This window comes from Leptidea sinapis, chromosome 4 (genome assembly GCF_905404315.1).
Source record: "Leptidea sinapis chromosome 4, ilLepSina1.1, whole genome shotgun sequence".
NCBI classification, from domain to species: Eukaryota; Metazoa; Arthropoda; class Insecta; order Lepidoptera; family Pieridae; genus Leptidea; species Leptidea sinapis.
Genome location: NC_066268.1, coordinates 14,362,080 through 14,384,472, shown reverse-complemented (window position 1 = coordinate 14,384,472; position 22,393 = coordinate 14,362,080). Strand labels below are relative to the sequence as shown.

General features: G+C 33.6%; 1 protein-coding gene and 1 non-coding gene across 2 annotated transcripts in view; both read left to right on the top strand.

Annotated features, from left to right (window-relative positions):
• LOC126979901 (uncharacterized) overlaps positions 1–14,416 on the top strand; it is a 151,616-nt gene extending 137,200 nt beyond the window's left edge. Inside the window, exons 7-9 of the mRNA XM_050829487.1 lie at positions 2,027–2,116; positions 5,064–5,148; positions 13,157–14,416. Coding sequence (XP_050685444.1) covers positions 2,027–2,116; positions 5,064–5,148; positions 13,157–13,241 — 260 coding nt within the window. The 3' untranslated portion in view covers positions 13,242–14,416. The remainder of the gene's footprint in view (positions 1–2,026; positions 2,117–5,063; positions 5,149–13,156) is intronic.
• Positions 14,417–21,949: 7,533 nt separating this feature from the next.
• Trnas-aga (transfer RNA serine (anticodon AGA)) lies at positions 21,950–22,023 on the top strand. Its single transcript has one exon. It is a non-coding gene; the product is annotated as a tRNA-Ser (tRNA).
• Positions 22,024–22,393: the final 370 nt, after the last annotated feature.

Sequence of the window (22,393 nt, the reverse complement as noted above, 5' to 3'; positions counted from 1 at the left end):
AAATTAAGACTGTGATTCAATGAAAAATATAAAAAGTTAGAGTACAGATTTAGAATATAAATTATAACATTATACAAATACTACTCAATGTACCTACTTTTTCCATACTGAAAATTTCTGGACTTACTATTTTTTTTTGTTATTATAAGACTTGGATTCAATCCTATTACTTACAATCTACACTCAGGCTGATAACAAGTATAGTTAAATTGAGAACGCATCCAATACTTAATTATGTGTAAAATAATCTGTATTCAAAACATAAAAAAAGCTGAAGCCTTAGAAAATTGTAAAAAGTAATAAAAATAATAATAGTAGGATGAAACTTATTGGAAAAGGAAGAGAATATAACAAAAATAAAATAAAAATAATTTACGGTTTTACGGGTAAAAAACGGTTACCTCGATTTCCGGCAAAACTGACAAGTCTTATGGAAAAAAGTTAAATAGCAAAGGTGTTGTAGGTAATGAAATAAAGTTTTGTATCACACTTTTTACCTCAAAATTTATATGAAAAAATTCCACAAAATTTGGTGAAAAGTTATTTGTTTATATCCCAAACACACTATAATTTTTTGATTTGAAATATTTATTTTTTCACCTTAATTTGACTTAATATCGAAATAGCACCTTAATTTTCAATTTTTATGTTAAGTGTGATTGACCATAGATAATAAATACACTTATATAATTATGTGATTGACTCAATAAATTTTAAGAGAATTAATGCATTTTATTTAAAAAAAGAAATTCAATAATATTATATATAAATAATAGGATTTCTACAAAACTATACGACACGTGATTTACAATAATACGTTGCACATATTTTCTATATGGCTATATATATAAAGGCTTGTTAATTTTTAAGTGTGATGTTTATTACAACGACTAATTCTAACGCGGCAACGTTCCATCATTCAGAAATAAAGGGGCGGTGAAATACGGTGATTAAACGATGTGGCTTCCATTTTTTTTGTAAAGAGCTTTACATAAACGCGATCAGCTGTGCATTAATAATAATGTATTGCTCGGGGGTCAAAAAAGAGTCAAAAAAGGCTACGAAGAAGAATGAACACGAAAAATAATAAGAAGTAGACGAATTAAAATTAAAATAATTAAAACCGCTATCCCAAGCAATCGCCAAAATGGCGCATAATTGAAATGATTTCTTGACTGTCTATTTAAGGCTTATATTAAAAAAAAAGATATACATATACACATTATGAGACGAAAATTCATTTTTTTCTTTACATTTCTATCTTTAATGGGCAGCACGAAAAAAAAAACGCCAGACTACCCCTAACTTTTACAGTTGGTAATCATTCAATCTAGTTAATTGTACTATTTAACATGACATAGTTTTGTTAGTTTAGTAAGAAAAAATGAATTAAATTTGCAATAAATTAAAAATGGTTTTAATTTCGAATTAAAAGTATGGCGGTCTTGTCCAAGAGAGGTAACCTAGCTCCGCTCGATTCCTCAAGGCCATTGGCTCACGTATTAATAAGCATACGTCGCACTCAGATTATTATAAGTAGGGGTGTTTTTTTTACATTTAAGTCGGTTCGAGTCCCAGACGAGGCAAGTATATAATTTTTAGAAAATCTTTGAATGCAGAATTACTAACTTTTTAAAATAAGATAAAGTCTTCTTTCAGTAAAATACCCTATCTACGATATTTAAGGTACTTTCCCTTCATGTCCCATAACTTTGGGACAACCTGTATATTAAGATATTATATTATGGTCTATATTATATGTTTCATGTAAAAAAACCTCTTTTGTTATCAACCTCCTTGACGATTTAAACAATGATTGGTAATCCAAGTATGTGTCATAATAATTCCTTATTCATTATTGTATATTCTATGTTCCTTTGAAAATTAATATTTTGAAAGCTAAAGTTCATATTGGAGTGACGTATTTAATTTAATTTATTTATTTCGTCGAATCTATTAATAAAGCCATAAAAAATCTATTATGCGTTATAGATAAACAAGAATAAATTGAGGCCATTTGTTACAGAAGAGACATCAATTGTCGTCGCGACCTCTACACCGGAAAGGACCGATAAAGACACAAAGCTGGCGAACAGCGAGGGAAATATGATGATAGGTGGGTGATACACTTGTTAACATTGTGTACAAGATATAAAGCGAGTACACACAAAAAAATTTGGTATGATATGTAGGCGCTTGTTGAGTTTTAGGAATTAAATGAATAAATCTAAAATATGAAGTGGCATACCTGCGTTCAACATGTCGCCTCACAGCAGCCAGCAAAACTTTCTAAGAAAAAAGCGATTCACTCAATTGTATGAAACGTACAGTCATTGACAGATTGACAGATGACGGCTATAATCTTGTAAAAAAAGGAAGATAGACGAAATCCACTACGTTTTAAGCAACTGTTCGCTTTTAAACTTAGCCGGATTATACTTCGTCGCCAATCGCATGACTGTAATTACAACTATTTCAAACTTATGTCAAATCACTGTATGTTTCATACTAAATTAAATTTCATTTTTTACTAAGCAGTCCTGCTTCTTGTTACGTAGTATTTACATCCTCATTGCCTCACAGTTGACCTTTAGGCCACAAGTAAGCAGTGACATGAAACAATGAATAAATATCGTGTATTTCAGTATATCAAACTGCGGAACCTCTTCCATAACCTGCAATTATACCAATCAAAATATTAAAATACAGCAATAGGTCTTTAAGTGTTTGTTTTTTTTTTCATATTTTTGTTTTTGTAAGTACTCAAAAATTGTTTAAAACTGCTTAATCACATAGGCCTCAAACAGATGTCTAGTAAACAAACCCGACAATTTTTTTTATGACAGTAAGGGACGAGACGAGCAGGACGTTCAGCTGATCGTAATTAATACACCCTGCCCATTACAATGCAGATCCGCTCAAGATTCCTTAAAAACCAAAAAGTTCTTGTGCACTACTATTGTGGTCGTCACCTTAAGAAGATGTTTAGTCTTATTTGCCCAGTAATTTCATTAGCTACGGCGCCATTCAGACCGAAACACAATAATGCTAACACATAACTGCTTCACGGCAGAAATAGGCGCCGTTGTTGTACTCATAATTCGGCATCCAGTGCAAAGGAGCCTCCCACTAGTAAATAGCAAATAAGCAAAAAAATGAAAACACCCAATCTGATACAGAATATTTCCTTACCATTCAGTTTCCAATAATTTGTTACGATTGGTTCATTTATTGAGGAGAAAATTACTGTAGAGAACGAAACCCTGATAATTTAGTTTTACTCACGTTTTTTAATTGGAGTTGGAGTTGCAGTTGTCTTTATCACACTTATGACTGTCTCGCTTACGTTATCATGACTGTATGTGGTTTAAGAATTCTTAAATCTGCAAAAGACCTAGATGTTTCCTCTCAAAGGAAGCTCATTCCACAGTTTGTTTATACGGGGAAGAAAGTTCCTCCATAGACCGAACTGTGAAAACCGCCAGACATCTATGGACATATTTTATTACAATTTATATTGTTATTATTTACTTTTCTAATGTTATTTTGTAACTATTTGACGTGAAAAAGTGTATTTTGAAATACGTACATTCAATAAACTGTTTTGATTTGATTTAATCATCTGAGTTGTTAGGCTTATAAGTTTGGAGGGTGTGGTGCCATGGTGGAAGTCGGCAGCGGTGACCACTTTGACGGTCCAGTTGGTCATCTCGACTGCTACTGTTTGATCCTGAAAAAATATTTCAATATAAGAGTGAGTGATTGAGAGTTGAACAAAACATAAAAGATTTTTATGACGATAAGTCACTCGAATGGTTAGCTCAGTCGAATAGAGGTATCCCGCATCGTTTATAATATTTTCTTTTCAAATTTTATTTGTATTTTAATATAAATTTAAGGTTGATGCTAAAATCAGCTTCAGTAATTAGGTCAAATAGGTCTTAGACGCGTCATTAATAGTGTGGGCCGCAGCAACAATGAAGGAGTCGAATTCCTCTTCCAATACACTTGCTTTGCCTCAGTATAACGAGCGTCAATGAGAGCAAGATAAATATTGGGAGCACCCGCATACTGACGAGCCGTCACTGAGTAACAATTGGTCGGTAACGCTCCTTGATTGATCACCGGTACGCTCCTGGTAAAATAATTCAATGGCGACGGTTTTTCAATATTATTATTTATTGCTTGTTCGTGGCTTGGCTGAATAGACATCATGATTCTAACTGGAAATAAAATAAAATATTGTTATTAATTTTATTATAAATCAAATCAAAATCACTTGGTCAAGGAAATGACACTTATAGATACTATATTAGAACTGAATTCGTTTGTACAGATTCACACATATTACAAATCGTATAAACTAAGTAAAATAAGATAATAACATATTGTTATTAATTTTACTAACCAATTAATTTGAGTTTTCTTTAGTGTTAATTCCGCCAATATTTTTCTTTAAACAATTCGACACGTGGTTCGCCTCTACACGAAGCATCCTCAGGACGTGTTGACACGCCAAAATCTGGCACGAGACTACTGAGACGAGAGTGTAGAGGCGAAACACGTGTCGAATTGTTTAAAGACAAATATTGGCGGAATTAACACTAAAGAAAACTCAAATCATTTGGATAATTATGGATTTCTGTAAAGTAACGCCTACTTCAATAAATTATTTTAATTTTAAATCAAATCAAAACAAATCAAAATCACTTTATTCATGGAATCATTAGGTCAAGGAAATGACACTTATAGATTTTTTTGGGGAGCACAAACGACACACCTTATGTTAAGTGATCACCGCCGCCGACATTTTCGAGGTTATTAACTTACTACATTTTTTTTTAAATATTCAAGCAAACGAGAATGTGTTTACTAGTCTCTCCTTAGACTTTACTATTACTTTTTTCGTTGGTAATGTTGCTACTTCTGATAAAAAATACCCATTCTTATATCAGTTACGCCTTAAGTATCATAAATAGTTGGTAAGTACATCTGAAGTGTCTGTCATCAAACTTCTCAATGGGGATGATAAAGGTCGTAATATTTTATGTGTTTGTTCGCAGACATCGTCATCCCCTCGCTCCTGATAGCGGTCCTCTTTATTGGCAACGCATTCATCGTCCTTGTCATTTATAAATACAGAAAACGGTACGTATCTTTCAATCAACTGATCATTATTTTTTGTGAGTGATTTACAAAACTCAGTTATTACACGTTTTTTATTAGAATCACCTATATGTATATTTGTTTTTAACTGACTCACTCGGGCGCGATTTTGACCCACTATAAAGGAACAGATTTAGTTCAAACTTCGTAGATTTATCGAGGACCGATGACAATACATAAATTTGATAAAATTATTTCATTTTTCAGTTTGCAAAATAAGTTTTTTGATAACTTATTTAACTTTCATCAATCGTCTATAAGACAGGAATTGATGTTAATTTTAAATTTAAATTTTTTAGTTCGGTTTTCTATAAAAAGCGTGTTTATTTAGTATTTTTTTAACTTCTACTTATTTTAAATCATAACATTGGTATATTTCAAACTATTATGTATAGTTTTAAAGCACTAACTTGATCAAAATAAAATATATCTATTAACACCATATTAGCACTTATGGTACTAGAAAAAATTAAGGTATGATTTTATATTTATTTATTTCACCAATATGATTTCTTAAATACTAATGCAGATATCTTTGCAGGTATCGACCCAATCATAGTTGCAAATCTAAGTCAAATTTTGAACAGACACAAAAAGGTGTAATATTACATTTCAGCATATGAGCATTAAAACATTATTTGATGTTTCTCTACTGAAGAACCAAAAATGACACGCGGGAACTCGCGTCAGTTGAGAAGCTAAGCGAGCGAGCGAATTACTCTAAAACGCGTAACCGCGTCCCGCGCGTTTTTCGTCTCAGTTTGAACAGAGCTTTAGTCAAGAGATAATAAATTTAGGATTGTTACAAATACAATTTTTTATACTCTATGTCTAAACAATACAAATTGTACAATATTACATGAAAAAGCTAGATTGTTAATAGATAAGAGTTAAGTTATTAATGAAGTTTCGATCGCCTCATGGCTCAACTAATCTTTGTTATACTTTCCTTATTCGCAACAAGAATTGCGTAGTTTCTGACTTTGAGAAATACCCTCAGTTTTTTCTTGTAACAGTTTGCCGGGATTATAACCGAGAAGTTCAGGAAGAAAACTCAATACTTTTTCTTTGAGTTTACTGATTATGGGATCGCCGTAGAACATAGCATGTTGTGAAAGATACACTTTACTGTATATTTTTTTTTGTTTATGGAAGTGTAGGACAGACGAATGATCTGGTCACCTAATGTAAGTGATCACCACCACCACCATCCTCATTCTTTTGCTACACCAGAGGAATGACAGGAATGTTAGATTTTTTTTTAATGGAAGAAGAGGACGAACGACCGTACGGGTCACCTGATGTTAAATGATCACCGCCCCCACACTCAACCCCTTCTCTCAACACCAGAGGTTCACAGGAGCGTTGCCGGCCTTTTAGAAAGATTTACGCTCTTTTTTTAAAGGTACCCATGTCGTAGACACTGCACGTCGTAGAAACATCGTACTGTAAGCTCATTCCATATTTTGGTTGTATAATGAGCACGTTACGTATGGGTTTCTTGCCTAATCTCTTTTCTTACAAGTACGCTATATTTTATTATCATGTCAGTTTATTTCTATCTGCGTTACATACTTGGTTTATTTAAGAAAAGGAATGAAATTTAATCAGGAGTTGTTGATCCAGTTTGTCAAAGATAATTATTTCTCATTTTGGCTAGGAAGGTGCTACAACCTATTCTGTTTTAAAATGGAAATATATTTGTACGTATTTAATCATATTAGTTATTAACTACATTTATACGTTTTCATTTCAAAATGTGTCAGATGAATTCGATATTACTTACGTGGCCGTTAAGGAAACTTGTTCTGTTTTAGGATTTAATTGATAATTTTGAGACAATTTTATTGCTGTATATAGAGTTATTTTTTCATTTACGGCCGTTTTCAATAAGCTATATATCCTTAGTTTAACTTTCTAGAGGTAGACAAACCTATCCTTATACGCTAACTTACATTTAAAAAATCTATCGTCTAACATCTAACCCTATATTGGACATAACTATTGGTAGATAAGTCTTTATTTATTTATTTATTTATTAAAGCACACCACATCAAATACAATACAATTTTCTTAATCTAATGTTACAATTAGTAGTTCTAAAGTATACGACAATTATGGTGAACATAAAAATTACAAAAAATACTCCCTTCCTTCTGAAAAATAGAACTAATACTATCTAAACTATAATAAAAACAAAAAAATTAAAAATGAATGTACAAATTATAACTTTAACAAATTAAAATAATGAAAATAATGAAGACGAATAAAAAGAAAAACTACTTATTTGACAAATGCGATTGAGTACGAGCTAAGTGTTTAACAACACTTTCTTTAAACCTGACCAGCCCACCACCGAATATATCAAGTTCTGAATTGGTATCGTTTAACTTATTGTACTCGCGAAGAATTCGAGCGAGAGGCGCCTGAACTCCAAGGTTGGTTTTTACAGAAGGAACTTGGAAGATTCTCTTGATTTTGAACCTTGGGAATAAATATGGGACAGCAAGGTTAATATTCTGCAAGAGGTTACTACATTGTATTTGACCGTTTAAGAGTTTGTACAAAAATATTACTCCGGAAAGAGATCTCCGATCGAGCAATGAAATCATATTAAATTTCCTGAGGCGCTGATGGTACGGGTGTCTATGAGAGAATCCAGTACTAATGTATGCAAGGTGTCGTGTGAATGCTCTTTGGATACTCTCGGTGCGTTGCGAATGGATCGTATATAGGGGATTCCATATAATACTACCATATTCGATATGACTGCGCACTAGAGCGTTATATAGAATTGTTTTCGTTTTGGAGCCGAAACAATTCGAGTTTCGTTTTAGAAATCCTAACATTCGTGCGGATGTGGTAACTACTTTATTAACTTGTGCAATAAACCATAAAAGATCTTGTCGTTAAGGCGAAGATTAAGCAGAAAACACGCAAACATGGTGTTTTTAGACAAGTTTTGTGGTGAAAGTGTAGCATTTCGAGTTATGACCACTACTTAATCCTGTTACACATATCCTTAAGTCTTATTTGTAGGTTGCTAATGCTTGCTGTTGGTTATAGTTAACAATGTCGAGCCTTTTTGAACTACCACTTTTCTTTGAAGTTAAACAAGTTTTTTGGCATGGCGTGACGCATTTTTTTGGTACTTCTCTCAGAAAAGTTATTCTTATAGCTTGTACTTTTTAGTAAGCATATAAACTGTTTTCCACGCAATAATTTTGAAAATATTGGCTTTGTTACATAGATGGCGGGCCGGCAGCCGTGAACTCATATCGCTCAAGGTCGCTGGCATTTAGTGTAGCCTTAAACGGTGACAGCAATTTATTCGTAACTAGAGAAACGTTATTGGAAACGGCCGTTAGTCGATATGAAGTATTTCTCTAGTACTGCTACTAGAAAAACGTGAAGAAGGTGAAGAAATCTTACATTCAACTTCCCGTAAAAGTTCTCATGGGCTTCACCTGTCTATAGATTCATAGATCATAGATCATTAGATAGTTCATCATATTTACGTTGGCCAAAACTCTACATTTACGCTTTAATTCCAGTTTTATTAATTATATTATTATTTATGTACTTGAAAAATACTTTCTATTATTTATGCGTAGACTTTTGTGTCGGAGTAATAATAATATGAGATAATGATAATGTGAATTAACAACAACTTTTAGTAATAATATGTTATATTCACATTACAAATGTACACTCTAATTTATAAATTAAATCGGAGAAGGAAAGGTACTTCCTCAAACCAGATATGTCCAGTATTGGAAAAGGTGCAAAATAAATAGATGTAATTCAATCGGAGAACACGCTTAAAATACAATAGCGCAAAATACTTCTTATAAAAATAGTCTTTGGTGATCTAGAAAAACAAGACATAGCAACAAAGTACACCGAACTGCCAAGGACGTCGGTCCTTGGCAGTTCGATTGGACCTATCAGCGTGATGGCGTCATTCCCATCCATAGACTTAAAATATACTATCGTATAAACGACGTGACAGTGCGAAAATGTGTGACCAATTTTGATTTGTCAATGTGTGCATTAGCTAGTGCTTTGATATTCATTATACTAAGGAGCTAACTCCAATTGTGGCTGACTGTTTCCGACTTGTCGATCAAAATCGGTTACAGCAACAATAGTTTCGCTTTTTTTCCATCTTGCTGTATCTACGTTAGAGTGTTTCTCTCGCACGCTTTGTTAGTCTTTAGTATATTATAAGTCTCTGGTTCAGTCTTTACGCGGCCGTCGCACCACCATGGATTGTGGTGATTAGCTTGCCTTTCGGCTTAGTCTAAGTCTTAGACCCTCTTTCACCACCTTTAAGTAAACTATCAAGTAAGCTAATCACTGAGTAAAGTCAATAGTAACACAACATGCGAAGTTCACGACCTTAAAGTAACCATAATCTTAAGATTAACTGTCCCGTAAGTAACTTGCCGCAATTGCCAATTAGCACGGTTACTTGACAGTTGCATTATACATATTTTGTGCCTACTATTATTATCAGTTGTTGTTTTATGCATCTTTCAACGAATTTCATAGGTAGCATAAAAATTAATTAATAGATATGGATTTATTCGATTTGATTGATCATCAATTTGGCGAGTTAGATTATTCTTCCATGGAACAAATACCAAGTATGCGTATATTTAAATTTCAAGATATTTGACATTCAAAATTTCATAGTCATTTCCGTGACTTACATGAATTATTTTGATTTGATTTGATTTTGATATCACCATATCTCTATTTAATCAGTTTTCAAATCTCGAGTAAAGTATGCACTTCTCTCTCTTTTAATTTTATCCATAATAATAATATTCACACAGGTAACCACTAAATAACAAAAACTGTATTATACTATTTCCAGAAGCTTTCTAGTTTCAAAAATAAACAAACAGCGGGCCCTAAACAGTGAAATAAACGCTCAAAATTCAACAAAATCATAAATGACAATCTGTAATGACGTTTGACAAGTGATATTTGACGTAAAATTGAACGAATATGACGTGTGATAGATTACTCACTTAACCAATCAGTTCTTCTTCTTCTTCTCAATCGTTCACTCTTGTCAGAGTGGTCGTGGTTACCAAGATAACGCAACATTAGTCGCCGTTGGTCTCCACAGTTATGGGTCGCACTGCCTCCCTCGCGATGCTCCTCCACTTTTGATGGTTTGCAGCATTGCGGGAGCACTCCACAACAGGTTTCTGGGTCACTGTTTTGATAAGGTCCGTCCATCGCGTGGGTGAGCGTCTTCTCGCTCTTTTCCCCTCCACCTTGCCCTGCACTATCAACCGCTAAATCGATCCATCATTTCTGGAGATGTGACCAAAGAACTTCAGAATTCGTAGTTGCACAGTCGACGATAGCCTTTCTTTTATTTTCAGTTCAGTTCACTATTAAGAGCTACATTTTCACACATAAGATACAGAGCGAGACGAAAATATACATTTATATATCGATACATCTTTAAAAATCTCAGTACAAAGTCGAATGAAGGGAAAGATTCATTATATTACCTGTTCTGTTTGTGATACATTAAGATAATTTAAAGCTATACATCCCGGAATGTAATGTACTTAATTAATGTAATGTACTTAATGTCTATATAGCTGCCGTGTGTGAAGCCCTTAATACTCATAATTTTTGTATTAATATACTATTGTAATCAATCTTTAATTATGATTCCTTAAATATCAGTTCTTGACTTATGAAAGTTACGAAACGCTATTCTGTTTATGTTGTTAAATATGTTTTATTCAATTAGTCTATCGACACCTCTTTGGTCTTAACAATTATTATCCAGAAACAGACACTCAAACGTGACTCACACAGTAATTCAAACGCCCCATGTGAACTTGCAATAGTTTAACAATTACCCTCAATTTGTATTTACTGAAGAGTTCCTTTGTCTGTGAAGATCTGAGCTGCTTCAGGAAATTGGAGCTCCGTAGACTTCTAGTGCCTTCGTTACTCGAGGGAAACTTTGTTCGTATGTTGTACTCTTTCTTTGAATCGCTATTCTTTATGCAATTACCCTCAATTTAACATCCCATACGCATTGATAGTTCGTGCAACTAAGATATCTTTTGTTCACAAATTCAGTTTTCCTTTAAATTATTTTATGGAATTATTCTAAATTATGATGAAGTGAAGGATATTTTTTGGGCGAACTTCAAGTTTTGCTAACGTTTATGATTTATAGATAATTATAGTTGTACTGACACATAGGCTATCAATACTTTAGTTAATTGATTAGTAATAAAAATAAAGACTTGACGTAATAATAAAAGAAAGACTTGACAATCTATACATGAGTATAGACTATATATATTTTCAAGTCTTTCTAATGTTTAAGTTCAATAAAATATATTCAATAGAAACTCAGAAATTTTTCAAATGCACAATTTTTTGTAAGGTACCTTTTTCTACCGGTTTTTTTGGTATTCTTATTTCATAAAGCTCTATAGCTGTAGTGTAATCCGTTTATTTTTAATTAGTGTGTGTCAATCAGTTAATTTAAAAGTTAAAAAAAAATAGCATTCATTTAAGTTTTGTTAATTCATTAGTCTTGATTATGATATGAGAATCTGGTCAAGAACGCAACAGAAGAACAGAAGTAATAATATAACTTTATTGCGAACACACTGTGGTCGTAATCCATAGTACGTGTCTATAGTACAATAAAATATAATAAAAATAGAAATAAATGTTTTTTACGAAACAGCGTAAACGTTATTCAGTTTGCAATTTGTACCCATCCTCAGAGCGTCTTCGTCAGGCTCAGTCGTAATACAAGATATTGATGAGATATGTATCAGCAACAATTAAGTCCTAAAAATGGGATCATATGCTGTAATATTATTGGTGATGGTATTTTTTTTTCAAGTTCACAAGCCTAAACAACATCAGATAGCAAAATCAGCAGCACACTTCACACTCAGCGTGTGGCAGGGTGTGCTAGCAAGGGCAAAAATTAAAAGGGTTACTTTCGCTGAAGTATTTCTCACCAATGGAATATTTGAAACACAATTCCAATTTTAAATTGTAAAACTGTATTCTTCTATAAAATTGAAACTTTTTAGGTGTCTGGTAAAGACTAGGCGAACAGAATTGCAGAGATTGCACAAGCAGGGTAATCTCTGTAATTCTGTTCTTTTTAGCACCACTTGCATTATTTTGAATTAATAGCTTGATATATTTATTTTAGCTTATATATGGCGGGAAATTATCAAAGTTCTAACATTAAAACACGTACAAAATTTAAATTTAAATAAAATATCTGTGTTTTATTCCAGTGAATAATTTATATTACAGTTAATATAAATTATTTTGCATTAGTATCTTATGTTTATAATAAATAGATTTTATGCTATGTTTGTGATTATTATTAAAGGCTGTTGCACTCATGAAATACAGAGATATGCAATTCCGTCGACAGTCGTTTTTACAGATAATAATAATAATAAAACATGAAACACCCTTAAACAAATTATCTCGCCCCAAACTAGGCATAGCATGTACTATGGGTGCAAGATATATTTAATGCAATATACTTACTTAAACATGCATAAATACATGCACGACTTGGAAACAATCATCCATATTCATCAAATAAAATATGATTGCACCTACCGGGATTCGAACCCGGGACCTGAGCTAGAGCTCCATAGGCAGGGTCAATAACCACTCGACTATAGGGATCGTCATTATTATTATTATTATTATATTACAGTTTTCCTTGAATTCCATAAAGTTGGAAAGGAAAGAAGACTGTAATATCGTGACACTACCGTTGCTTTTAACATTTACTTCCGTCTTATTTTAGGAAGCTAAGCTGAAATTATTTAGGCCGTACATCGTCCGTATTATGTTTTGTTGCTAGGTGCAGCTAGTATTATTTTATGTAACTTAAACCTATTTTGTAAGAAAAAATGAATAGCAAACTTTAAACCATTATTTATCTTTATTCCAGGAAAACTGAAGACCTAGAAGACGAGTTCAACACGATTCCACTGAGTGTCAATGGTAACGTACACAGTCCCGGAAATGCAGTCTAGTCTCCTCCATAAATACGTTGTTTTTTTAAAGGCGTTTACACTCGCCAGACTTACGTGTTAATATTACCTATTTGCTAAATGTACATAGAAGGTATCTACGTCTCAGCGTTAAATACTTAAACAAAAAACCAAATGATTTTCGCCTTCCTTACCTCTTTCTACAGTCAATTTCGGGTGAAAATATTTCCAACTATCTCAAGTTATACAAAGCGTTTTAGTACACAATACAAAAATGACACCAAAGAGGTTTTTGATACGAAGCTGCTATTTATATCGAGGACAGCGAAATGTAGGTATATTGAATGGATCATTAAAAAATTATTTCCGAACTTTCGATGTTTTGATGTTAACATAGAAGTGATACAAATTGTTAATATTTTATTTTAAAAAAAGCTTGAGTTACCAGCTCAGTTAATCGTAGTTTTTTTTTGGCTTCTTGCTAGATTTCAATGGTCTCAAAATATAGAGTACTGTCTCTCTTAATCTTAATCCTTTAAATGTAAAGTCAGTAGAGTGTATTCTTCGTTAAATACTTGTTTTGTAAATCACGGCTCAGCTGTGAGTTGAATACGCGATTGATTGTGTTTTGCGTCGGGTCGTTAGTCTATAGCCAGCCTAAGTTACCAAGTTATTTATTTATTCGATACCTGAACCTCACGTAGTCATCCAAACTTTGAATAAAATCACATTTTGAGATAATGTCGCCATAATACATTTATTGAATTTTGTTCGGAACGTATGTTACACCTACTCACCGCATATTTAATACGTTTTATTTCTCTTCGTATTTTCGATAGTGGTACATCACTACGCCATCCCGTATAAGTAAATGCGAAAGAAAGCGCACACACTGCACATATTAAAACCAATGGGCAGCGAGTATTTGAAATTAGTTATGTTCAGTTAATTATTGTTCGATGAAGGTAAATAATGATTAAAATAATTGTCGACATAAATCTTTCCGGTCAAAAATGTGGTTTAGTTCCCCTAGCGTTTAAGTAAGGACTGATAACAATATGATTATTGTATTATTGCATTTCTGTTTAGAGCACCGTATGTTTCCGTCAATTAATTGTTATTGCTTCATAGTAATGTTGATGTATTTAGTTCGTCAAACTGTTGATTCTGTTACACAGTACTGTATGTATAGAATGTAATAAAGGACTATATCTTTACATTGTTTTATTTTTAATTACTTATATCTAGATATCTGTAGAGATGATCCCCCTTATTCATAATAGTCTGCTAACTTAAAGCATTGCAAATTCTCACTCTCTCTTCTTCTATTGACCTAAGTTAGAATGAAAAATAATACTATGTAGTAGCCGTTTTAAGTTAGTGGATCATTATGAATAAGGGGGAATATCTCTAGAGAGCGTTAGCAATTATAGTTACTATCGAGACAAGATGTTTAGTCTCATTTTCCCAGTAATTTCACTAGTTACGGCGCCCTGCAGACCGAAACAAAATAATGCTTACAAATTACTGCTTCAAAAATAGGCGCCGTTGTGGTACTCATAATCTAGTAGGCATCCTGTGCAAAGGAGCCTCCCACTGGTATCAACTTAGTTTTACTTTAACGCGAATAGAGAGTGTTAGAGTTAATAATTAAAAAGCTGCCTGTAACTATAACAGTCCATTCCGAGTCCGATAAGAATGACGTAAATCCAATAAACAAAATTAACAAGTATAAACTTCTAACCCGAAGTTAGTTGTTGTTTGCGAATGCGACTGAAACTAAATAAGCAGAGAATTCTACGTCACTTCCGTACTCATTAGGCGAGTACTGCGTCCTAAAACTCCAGGTAGTCGGAAAATATTTACTTGGTCAATGTCTTTGCAGCTGTTTGGTTTCCATTTTTGCACAAGAAACTTGGGAGTTAGAAGTTTTTAGATTACACCTTATTTTTTATGAAAATACGGGACGAGACGAGCAGGACGTTTTACAGATGGTAATTGATACGCCCTGCCCATTACAATGCAGTGCCGCTCAGGATTCTTGAAAAGCCAAAAGTTCTGATCGGCTCTACAATTGCGCTCGTCACTTTGAGACATAAGATGTTAAGTCTCATTTGTCCAGTTATTTCACTAGCTACGGCGCCCTTCAGACCAAAATACAGTAATACTTACACGTTACTGCTTCACGGCAGAAATAAGCGCCGTTGTGGTATCTAAAATCTAGCCCGCATCTTGTGCAAAGGAGCCTGCCACAGCTGCTATTGATAGGTATACGATATTGATATAATTAAATTATTAAAACTTGAAACGTGAAACATTTTTAAGTTTTTTATTATTAATACCACGATCTATCGGTGTGGGTACCGACTAGTTTCGGACCATTCGGAGGTCCTTCATCAGGATGAGTGTAGAGCAGGGGTGTTCAAACTTCAACTGCTGGTGATTTAGATAAAATTGTTAGACTACGATCGATCGACTCTGAGCGGCTGCAAGTATGTGTGATGAACGATTGTCGTCTATCGTGATATAGATATTAGTTTTGCGCACAATATGAATTAGTCAAGGTAGGTCTGCTCTAAATGTCAATGAAAAAACTCATAATGATTCAAAATTGCGAATTGGTTTTGCAGCTTTTCTTTGACGAGTTGGTACTGTAGCGCGTGAGTCCTCCCTCACACGCGGGATCGCTGTAATTAACTCCATGTAATACTTTCTATTTCATTGTATTCATTTCAAAGCTTAATACATCATATTATTATATTTTATATTGGGCCGAAGGCCGGCCGTTCTTGCTTTACTTCATTTCCTAATCTCATCTCGTTATTCAATTGTCTTTTCATCCGCGTCAATATTTTGAATTATCAAAGAATGTTCCATCTTTAACTTGACGGCCAACCATATAACAATGAGTTCTTATATGTGGATAAGAACCCCTTGTTACAGTACCTACCGAGCGATAGACCTTCCTTTGATAAAGCCGCCTTTTGACGCTAGCAGGGGATTATTTCCATAAAAGAAAGTTATGAGGAGGTTATACTAACTATTGTGGAACAAATAAATGTCAGTAGTTTATTCATTACATTTTGTTTTAGAAATCTGTGAATAGTTCTATATCGGATTTTTTTCTCGAGATCGACTCAAAAAGCACTCGCGAACGACCGTTTGAGCACCCCTGGACTGTTGCGGGTTCGCGATAACGTCCCACCTCTTACTGCGGACTTGAGCTCGTAGTGCGCGGCTGGACAGGGCGGGGGGCACCGGTGGTGATGACGAGCACGGTATCACTGACACTGTGTCACTATTGGTGTCCACGGGTGACCAAAATGTACCCACAATTGGTATAGTTCCGCCCGAGGCTTACCATCCACCATTAGACTTTTAAGTCAAGCTCGATACATAATAATTATGTTAGTATTCAGATTTTCTTGATCCATCTTATATTAATCCTTCGAAAGACTGCAAGATTGACTATGAGCTGTTCTTCACATTTATCGCTCCCAATTCTGGTTTACGTTGGAGTTCCTTAGTGAGTGAGGTGCCAGTGCTGTTATTAATTCTTTTACAATTTTTTTGATCAATGCATGAAACAATTAGAGGCATAAACAATTTGTTATTTTTTGGATATGATACCTTCACTTCTGGGATTCATTACACAAATTAAATTTACGTCACTCGAACGGTTGGCTCAGTGGAAGAGCACAGGTACGGAAAGCGAGAGCTTCGTGTCCCGCATCCTTCATCAATTTTACTTATAAATTTAATTTGTGTAATTAATCCCCGAAGTTAGGGTTATCACTTTGAAATATAACAAATTGTTTTGATAGCTATACTTATTAATAAACGATATAAAGTTATTCCAAATTTTAAACATTTTCTCTTTATCTTACCTTTGCCACTACCACAGCCGACTATTAAAGATCAACAATAATAGTAGTCTATGTCACTACAGAAGTACATGACACAGAGAAGTAATTTTAAAATATGAGTAACATTTCATTGCGTCTATTAAGGCGAAGAGTAAGCAGAAAACACGCAAACATGGTGTTTTTAGACAAGTTTTGTGGTGATTGTATAGCATTTCGAGCTATGAACACTACTTAATCCTGTTACACATATACTTAAGTCTTATTTGTAGGTTACACATGCTTGCTGTTGGTTTTAGTTAACACTGCCGAGCCTTTTTGAACTACCATTTTTCTTTGATGTTAAACAAATTTTTTGGCATAGCGTGACGCATTTTTTTGGAACTTCTCGCAGAAAAGTTATTCTTGTAGCTTGTATTTTTTGTGTAGGTTCATTTATTCAAATTAGTAGTAAATAACGAGGATTGTAAGCATATAAACCCTTTGACACGCAAGAATTTTGCAAATATTGGCTTTGTTACATAGATGGCGGTCCGGCAGCGGCATTTAGTGTCGCCTTAATAAGACAGTTCGAGTCCAGTCAGTCAAACAAACCCTAGTCTAATTTTGTTGAACAATATCTATCGATTCGATCCTTTGTTCTCCTACCATTTCCAATTAGTTCTTACGAATTTCAAGAAATGGTTACGAGAATTTAATTAAAAGTGTTGTTACAATCGAAAATAAAACGATATTTAATCCATGAGCAAAAGTTGAAATGAATTGATATAATTAAAAACAGCGACAATCGGCTTTAAAATTTATTTCGTGATCTATCTCATCACGTAGTCATTATTCTTTCAAACTGATTTCAATTACCAGTTAAGCCCTTTTGTATCGACATCGATAACTTTCCTCGATTTTTATCAGACATTAATTTGCTTTCATTCTGTAAACCTTTTTATTATATTTGTTTTCTCTCCGAAACGGAATTTAAATAGGTCGGGGATAAAGTATTATCGCATATCATGATTTCACATTATGTATAAACTTATAATAAAATCTCTCGGGCTGGGTATTAATGACATTAAAAAAGTGAAATAAAAAAAAATTGGCAGTTGCTGATATAAGTGAAAACTTATAGCTTCTAGTGTTTATTTTTGAAATTTCGTAATATTTAAAATTGATTAAATTATTAATTTCAATTTATTTTTAAATATACATATTTTCAATTATAAATTAATCAAACAAAAACTATCAGCACTAATGTTGCACAATACGTCAGCTGTATAGCTACAGATATACAAGTAGTAGCCGTTCCCGCCCGCTTCGCTGGGCAAATTTTAAAACGAAATAAATAAAATTTTAATCATCTATTACAAATACAATAAAAAAGTAATTAGCCATAAAACATCTAGGATAAATTTCCATCGAATGGTGGTAGTTTCATGTCGATACGATCATTGGAACTCATGAGATTTCCCCATCCAACACACTTGTTGGATGGGGAAATCTCATGAGTCTAACTATATATTTTTATTTATTTTTTAATTCATAAATTAGCAGTGTTTGGCTGGGAGGTGTTGATGCATCCGCCTTATAGCCCTGACTTCAGATTCCCACCTGTTTCAGTCTCCGCAGAATTCTTTAGGCAGTATGAGGTTGACATCAAAAGAGGACTGCCAAAACTACCTCCTTGTCGCGTAATTTGATTCTGATGACTTCTGAGTCCTAAAATACTACAGCAACGGAATCATGTCAGTACTTGCAAGATGGCAAAAAAGTCATCCAATAAAATGGCATAGGTTGATAAAATGTACAAAACTTTAAAAAACAATCTTGAGTTCTTGTGTAAAATACGAAGAAACTTTTTCACCATCCGCAATCTATAAAGTTTCTGTACTTTTCAAACCGGCTACAATAAAATCTTTTTCGTTGGCATATAGTTTTTCTTCTGCAAAAAGGCAGAACCTAAAGGTATTTTAAACTTTATTTTAAATGAGTCATATTTTCAACACAACAAATTTGTAATTTAACTTATTTTACACACTACGTTTTTATATTGCAAGTGGGAGAAAACGGACAGAGGCACGGATTCACGTGATGGGAAGAAGTGAGGCAACCGCTCATGGACATCCGCAACACCATGGTTCAATAGATGCGTTGCCAGCCTTTAAGTTGGGAGTATGTTATGTAATCTTGAAAATCCCTAAGTCGAATCGGTTCGGTAAGACAGCAGCAGGTAATTGATTCCACATAATGGTTGTGTGGGGCAATAAGTTTTTCATTTCTCATACTCGGAAAGTAATGTTGTCTTGATCTGATTATTGGGTGGAAAATGCTGCTTCCCTCCATAGAGAGGGAAAAACTCATACAAATTACTTCCCACCTAAGGGCCGGAATGAACTTCAAAGATAGAACTGCTTTCAGCTGTGAAGATATTTATGTAAAAAACAACTAATTAAAAACAATGCGATGAAACAATTACGCCGTGAGTTCCATATTTAAAATTTAAAAGGTCGACATAAATTGTCCTAATTTGACAATTAATTTTAAATAGGTACTACTAGGTAATATTATGATATACTCGTATTATCAATAAATAGTTTAGATAAACAACTAGTTTTATTTTCCTCATATTCGAAATGAAAAGTAAAGTGTTTAACACGGGTAATTGATTCTTTTGACCCTTGGTTAACAATCTACTATTTCGGCTGTTGAAGAATGCTATGACATGATGCGGGTGGAATATTTTAACGTTAATTTCTGGTGGTGGAATTCGGCTGCTGTTTGTTGATGTGATTAAATAAAAGGCATAAAAGGCATTTTCTCAAAATTTATTCCTTTAGAATTCTTTTTGATGTCAGTTCTAATACACTAGATACTACTACCACTTCGGAAATAAATAGCGCTATGAAAGAGGTGAAGCGCCGCAAGAAACACATTCTTTTTTTGCGCTCTTTTTTATAAAATATACAATATTGTACTGTCATTGCTATTGCTATAAAACAATCATATTTATTCAGCTGTGGAGTAGTAGGATTTACGACACAGCGATTTTTTAGTAAAAAATTTAAATTTATTTATAGAAAATGCCTGAACAGTGGCTGGGACTTTATTATAAAAATTTATACATTTACCCTTAAACCTATTATATATCTTATGAAGCCTACTAGAATCAGTTACACACAATACCTTATATCTAGTGTTATAATAATGAAAATCACCATTAAGAGCAAAAAGGTGACGATTTTTGTGAACGTTTATTAATTTTTTATAAATAAAAATTTAAGTAATTTACGTAATAAGCTGTTTTTATTTATGGAAGAGGAAAGGCAACTACTACAAACAAACAAACATACGAGTCATCTGATGGTATGTGCTGAGAAGAGTGTTGTTAAGGTGGTGAAAACACATTGTAGGTCGAGAATCAAACCATGATGAGAACCAGTGGTTCTACCATCACCGAAGCTCTCTTCCTTCTCTCCCTATTAGTTTCATATCAAAAGCAAAAACTTCAATATTTTTCATTGGTTTGGATATAAAATAAATAAACATTTTAATCAAAATAAACATAATATTATCTTTCGATCAAATTTAACTTCCTATTAACTTGCAGGTACAAAAATGAATGTTCTAAATTTAATAGTTGCTTATGAACTGAAGTGATGAAATTGCTTGTTCATAACTGAGCTGCTAATAACAATTAATAAAGTTGTATTGGTTTCTGTTTTGAATTAAGCTACGGAGTTGTTGAACAAAGTTATTTATTATTCGATGGCTCAATAACAATTAATGTTGTTAGAAGTTTAGTGAATTCATTATGATTTATCTACCTTCGAAATTTATAGAGCATACCAGATCCTGAGATGAAATAGAGTGCAAAAAATACTCTGTGAGAATCTTTAAGAATTACTTTGATCAGCAGTTCTGATCTTCCCAATTTTACCACAGGTCAAAGGAGCATTGTAAGTGCCGGAACGAATATACGTTTCAATTGGCGGAATTGATAACATCCATTCTCAGAATCAAGAAATACTTCCATTCTATGTACAACACACTGTTTTGCCCCACAACTATACATTTACGACCTTTCTAGGGCTATACAGGAGCTATGTTAAAGTAACAGTATATTTTTTATGACAGTAAGACGGGACGAGAAGGATGCCCAGCTGATGGTAATTGATACGCCCTGCTTATTACAATGCAGTGCCGCTCAGGATTCTTGAGAAAACCAAAAATGCTTAGCGACACTACAATTGCGCTCGTCAACTTGAGACATAAGATGAAGACACTAGCTCAGTACCCTTCAGACCGAAACACTTACACATTTCTGCTTCATGGCCGAAATAGGCCCCATTGTGGTACCCATAATCTAGCCAGCATCCTGTGCAAAGGAGCCTTCCACTGCAAATTAAATGAAAATCAAACACATTAACAATATTTTATGTTTTTAAAGTGATAACCCTCACTTCTAGGATTTGTACACAAATAAAATTTGAAAAACAAAATTTTATGAACGATGCGGTACTCGAACCCACGACCTCCGACCCTGAGAGTTGAATAAAGCATACAAGATTTTATAACGATCCGTTACTCGAACGGTTGGCTCAGTTGGTTAGAGCACCGGCACGGAACGCCGGACGTCGTGGGTTCGAGTCCCACATCGTTCATAAAATTTTTTTTTCAAATTATACTTGTGTATTAATCCTAAAAGTGAGGGTTATCTTTATTACTTTAAAAATATAACAAATTGTTAAGATTTACAAGAGCGACATCTCAAGACAATTTCCTAATATGCAAATATTGGGGTTGAGTAGGTTATCAAATGTAAAGTAGATCCTGTAGATGAAGCTACAACCTGAGAGTTGAACAAAGCATACAAGATTTTACGACGATACGTCACACGAACGGTTGGCTCAGTTGGTTAGACCACCGGCACAGAACGCCGGAGGTCGTGGGTTCGAGTCCCGCATCGTTCATAAAATCTTGATTTTCAAATTTTATTTGTGTATAAAATATATTATGTTTTATGGGTGAATAAAAAATAATCACATTACACAGAGAAACAAAGAACAGAGCTTATTAAAGTAAACACAGCCCGCCGCCCACTTGAGCAAGACTTTCCGAATATGTATGAAACTGGATATTTCAAAGCATCATAATTTATGTAGGTGAATACAGAAATATTACACGGTATACAAAACTAAACTTTAGACTGTAACAAGAAGTTTGTAGTTCAGGATCAGAACAAAGGCTTACCTCAAAATAAACCAGATAGTTTTATAGACAGTCCGTAATTAGTAGTAATGGATCAACATAACGATAAAATTATATAAAATTGCTTTCTTA